Raw genomic sequence first — 5,302 nt, 5'->3', positions numbered from 1 at the left:
ATAGGGTCAATCTTGAAGTATGTTCCTTGTGGTGATGAGTAGAATGTATATTCCATGTTTTTTTAGTGGAGTGTTCTGTAGATATATATTAAATCCATTTGGTCAAATTGAGGCACTGGATCTCCTTCCTGATTTTTTGCCTTGATAATCTAGGGTTATTAGTGGGTCATTTCAGTCCCCTGTTATGATTCTGTTGGAGTCAATGTCTTTTTTTTTTAACAATTTTTATCTATGTTTATTTACTTATACCAAAAATAGAATAATGCATACTAAATGGAAAAAGATATTGAAAAATGATGATAAAAATGTTTAGGAACAGAAATGACTATATTTATCTAAAAGAATTACCCAGGTGCCATTAAAGCACATTTGTAGCATATAAGTGGTCATTATTATAATTATGTTTAGTAACTGAGTCCCAGTTCACTACTAAATTTATCCAAATATTTTCAAATAGTTATATAAAAACTGACAACATTCATATATATTACATAAACACCAAACAAAAAATCCATTTAAGAAAAATAAATAAATGTATCCTGAGATAAAATACAAATCACACTTGCGCTCCATTTCCCCTCACATACAATTGTGAGGCTTCATGTTTTGCATTGTCCAAGATAAAGTAATGATAATACATGTTGATGCAAATTTCAGTCATCAAAATAAATGACTTCATACATTAAATATTACTATGGTGAGACATCAGGACCCCACTTTCATGAATCAGAACTTTATGAAGGCATAAATTGCATTTGTTTTTGACTTCTCAAATCATGGCTGAAAACTCAGCAAAGCATTCTAGACTTTCTTTTTTCTCACACCAACTGACCCAGAATACATTTAAAAAAAAAATATTTATTTGCTGCACATATTTGTTTTAAAATTATAAATTCCTGAGCACCTTTTCTTCTTCCTCCTCATCACTGTCAGTGACATTGACCTGCTGGATGCTGAGTGGCATTGACACCAGGGCTGTGAAAATGTCCAAGGCCCCAATGTCCAGCTGAGTTACCAGGTGTAAGTATTCATCCCCACTGTGGCTGTGGCTGTTATAGCAAGCGGTCCCATCCATGCTCTGAGAATCTTCTCTGTGTGTGTGTTCATCTGGGTAGTCTCTAAAAGGATAGTCTCTATTTAAAGTTGAAAAAATAGCCTCATGTTTTTGGTGCCTGTCTTCATAATAAGCAAGACATTCTGGCATTGAACTTGGAAAATTTCCATAGCCAATGGGAGGCCGACTGCAAGGGCAAGTGCTTGATGGGAAATAGTGAGGTCCAGGTAGGAAGTAAGGGTGATGAAAAGAGGATCTCGGTGGTGCCCCCAAAAGTGTAACTGGGTGGCCAAGGGGAGAGGGCTGGTAGACATGTGGAATGGGAGGATCCTGGGAATCGGAGCACTTCTGGGACAAGTAGTAAAGCTGGAATACTCCTTGGGAGGTTGGATGGTCAGGGTTGCAAATCTGGCATGGACAGTACTTGCACTTTTTGGAATCTTATCGGTGCTTTCCAGAGAGACAGGGGTGGGTCTTTTTACAGAGTGACGGGCTCCAGAATGTAGCCAATGAGTGTCCATTTGGGAAGGCCCAGCAAAGACTTGGGGTGGCAGTCCTGGGGGGGGCATACTTGGAGCCTGAAGGCCACTTGGGCAGCACCAGAGATGCTGGGTTGGAAAAGCATGATGAAGTTTGGATACTGGACTGTAGGTGTGGGCAGCTGGATAGCAGGTGAGACTTCACCAACTGGATGAATGATGGTGTTCTGTAGGCTGGGAGTGACCACAGAGTAGGTAGGTGAGCAATAAGGATAAACTGTTGTAGAATTTGCAGAGATGATATTCTGTGTGGTGCCAGAAAATACATTGGAAACACTTAATGGGAAACATTTTTGCTTCCCTGGACGAGGCTGATAAACCCAACCACACCTGCCATCATGTCTGTCTTTCCCAACTCCACTGGGCAGGCACAGAGGCTGTCTTTTTTGCTATCATGTCCCCTTGTGCATGGTACCTTTCCACAGTGGCAGTTCCAGGTAATTTCAGCTCCCTGGCTTCCGAGACTCCCTGGGAAGTGACGAAGCAGCCCTCCTTTCAATGTCCTTTTTTAGTTTGCTTGGTAGTTGCTTTATAAATCCTGATGCTCCTGTGTTGGGTGCATATGTGTTTAAGATGGATACTTCTTGCTGATGGATTGAGACTTTTATCATTACGAAGTGTCTTTCTGTATCCTTTTAAACTTTTGATGGTTTGAAGTCTGTTTTGTCTGACATTAGAATCAGATCTTCTGTCTTTTTTTGTTTGCCATTCACCTGAATATACTTATTCTCCATCCTCTAACTTTAAGTCTGTGGGTGCCCTTTTTCATGAGGTGTGTTTCCTGGCGACAGCATATTATTGGGTTGTGTTCTTTATCCAGTTTGCCATTGTATGTCTTTTCAGTGGTGCAGGCTGATTATTGAAACGTGAGAGTTTGTTCCTGTCATAAGGTTCTTATAAAGCTGTTTTTTTTCTTTTAACTTGTGCATTAATATATGTGTGTGTTTTCATTTTTGTGGGTGTGCTGTATGTTCTGTTAGTTCTGTGTTTGTGATCATGTGAAGTGCACAGTCTTTCTTTTGTTTCTTTTTTATTCTGTGCACAGCACCTTTTTAAGCATCTCCTGTAGAGCTGGTCTGGAATCAGCATATACTCTTAGGGCTTGGATGTCTGGGAAGGATTTTAGTTCTCCATCACTGATGAAGCTTAGCATGACTGACTAGGAAATTCTTGGTTAAAATTGTTTATCTTTGAAAACATTAAAAATTGGAGTTCCATCCCTTGTGTCCTGTAGTGTTTCTGTAGCTAATACTGGAGTAATTCTGATTGGTCTTCACCAGTAGAGACTTTGACCCTTATCCTTTGCTGCCTTTAGAATTTTTTCTTTTATACCTACTTTGTGTAGGCAAATTTCTATATGTCTAGAAGATGGTCTTTTTATAAAATGTCTTGCAGAGGTGCGCTTAATCTCTTGATCTTGTATAATCCACTCTCTGGCAAGATGATAAAAGCTTTCTTGGATGATCACATGGAATGTTTGTTCCAAGTTTCAGGAATACTGATCAGATGTGGGTTTGACTTCTTGATAAAATCTTACATCTTTTAGAGAGTTTCTTCTTAATTTTTTTTCTGTTTTTTAAAAAATAGTTAGGTTTAATATCATATTTTGTTCTTCCAGCTCTGAGACTCTTTCTTCTGCTTGGTCAATTCTGTTTCCTATGCTTGTCAGTTTATTTATTTCTTGGGTGAAGTTCTTTGTTTCTGCTGTTTGCAAATATGCTTTCTTCAGTCTGCCCACCTCTGTTGCTATTTCATTGAGTTTTGACACTTGAATTTTTTTTTTGATTTTTATTCATTCTATCCATTCTCTTATAGTTGTAAGTTTTGGATACAGTCTTTGTGGGAGGTAGCCATTGTTTGTGTCCTAGTAGTTGCTATTTCAGGTACTTTTTCTTTGGGACTCTGGAGTTACTAGTGAATTTTTGATGGCTTTTTCTTATTTGTGGCAGTTATCTTTTTCTTTAATTCTATTGCTCAGTGGGAAATGGAGAAGCAAGTCCTTCTACTATTTCTCTACCTCCTGTCCTTCCCTGAGTCAGGCCTCCAGATTTGTTTGATTATGAAATAGGGCTGGGGGTTTGAGCACTTACTAAGGGGTAAGGGAGGGGCTGCAAGTTTTCAGAACCTATTGATGGGTCACAGTGCTATCTGGTGAATGGGTCACCTGAGACTTTTTCTCTGTCTCCACATAATCTGACTTTACAATGGGTATGCTCATGTAGTTCCTAAGTCCAAGATAGAGTATAAGAGATAAAAGAAAAGGAAGAAGGAGAGAAAAAAGAGAAAAGAAAAACAAAGGAGAACAAAGGGATAACAAAGAACAAAAGAAAAAAGGAAGCAAATAAACAAAAGAGACAAAAAAATCTTAAACAAAAAAGAGAAAAAACTAAAACCCCAAAACCAAAACAACCAAACCAAACCAAGCCAGACAAAACAACAACAACAACAACAAAACCAGCTGGTAGAAATTTCTCAACTTTACTATATCTCTTTAAAATGGGGGAACTCTCTCTTGTGGTGGATTCTGTCACTGAAGGTTCCCTCTTTGCTGTTGAAACTTGAGATGTTAGAATCTTCACCTCCTGCTGCCTGCCATTGATAGCTGACATGGGAGAGGTAGGAGAGGGCAACTTGACTCAGTATCTCCTGGACTCTCTCCTTCCCTTCCTCTCCTAGCATGGTCACAGCTCCCATGGCATCCATTTCATGTAGGAATGGTGTCTCCAGCCTCAACCCTGCCCTCCTGATCTCTTTAGCTCATTGCTGGGGGTTGGGGAAGACAGTTTGCCCCTCACTCACCATTTTCCTTTTTTGGTCAGATTTTTCTCCTCTGTGTGTGTCTATTTCCCAGAAGCTGGCTCAGGGTAGGGAGTGGGTAGGTTACTCTGCATCTGCTGTTACCCATCAGGGTTTGTACACTTGAGGAGATCTTCTCTGGATTTGTAGAGAGCATCCTCAAAGCAATGCAGAGATCCTCTCTGGTATTAGGACACAGTTCTGTTGTTTCGTGGAGACCACCCTGGAGCACTTCTTTGCCCAGGCTTTTGGCTGGCTGGCTGTTCAGTTCCTCTACAGACTGCCATTCCAGCCACACGTGAGGATCAGGGGAATCAGCTCTCTCCCCAGCAAGTACAACAGTCTCCGGAATCCAGTTCTGGGTGGTGGGACTTTGCAATCTAGCCTGGTGCTAGAGGCATTGGTAGTAAGTCGGGATGCTGGTGATGGCCACCTCCTACTTTTTTCTTCTCCAGGAGAATCTTACTTCTTTTGGAAAAATAGTGCTTGGTCCTGTCCCACATGGACAGTTGTGAGAAAAGCTCCTGTCATCAGCTCTCAATTTTCTGCTCAGGCAATTGTACACCCAGTTACACTCCCATCCACATGCTCTCTTTTCCTCTCACACATCAACTTACACAGACACACTTACACACTCACAGCAGCTCTGCCACCGTCTTCCCCAAATTAAAGTTTTAAAAAATGTTTTAAAAAAGTTTAGAGTTGGTTTATCTTTCCCTTTACATCCTGGATTATTCTCCTTTTTTATGTGTGTGCACTGTTTATCAGCTTTCTTTTGCATCTCATTAAGTTTCTTTAAAATCAACAGTTTGAATTCTTTATGTGAAATTTCTTTTTAAAATTTTTTATTTATTTATTTTTTATTATAAGGATGTGGGGTACAATTCAGGATTAGGTATACAAACGTTGATTA

The 5,302-nt window shown here is 39.8% G+C and overlaps 1 protein-coding gene across 1 annotated transcript; it reads right to left on the bottom strand.

Moving 5' to 3' along the window:
- Positions 1–886: 886 nt before the first annotated feature.
- LOC110594622 (transcription factor SOX-30-like) lies at positions 887–4,296 on the bottom strand. Its single transcript, XM_021707308.1, is given in 4 exon segments — positions 887–1,386; positions 1,389–1,637; positions 1,640–1,953; positions 4,076–4,296. Coding segments are annotated over 4 exon segments (1,284 nt in total).
- Between the last annotated feature and the right edge of the window lie 1,006 nt (positions 4,297–5,302).

Source organism: Carlito syrichta, unplaced genomic scaffold, assembly GCF_000164805.1.
Source record: "Carlito syrichta isolate Samal-C Ts95f unplaced genomic scaffold, Tarsius_syrichta-2.0.1 Scaffold316493, whole genome shotgun sequence".
Lineage (NCBI taxonomy): Eukaryota > Metazoa > Chordata > Mammalia > Primates > Tarsiidae > Carlito > Carlito syrichta.
The sequence above is the reverse complement of the archived record's forward strand: the minus strand, read 5'-3'. Positions and strand labels throughout refer to the sequence as shown.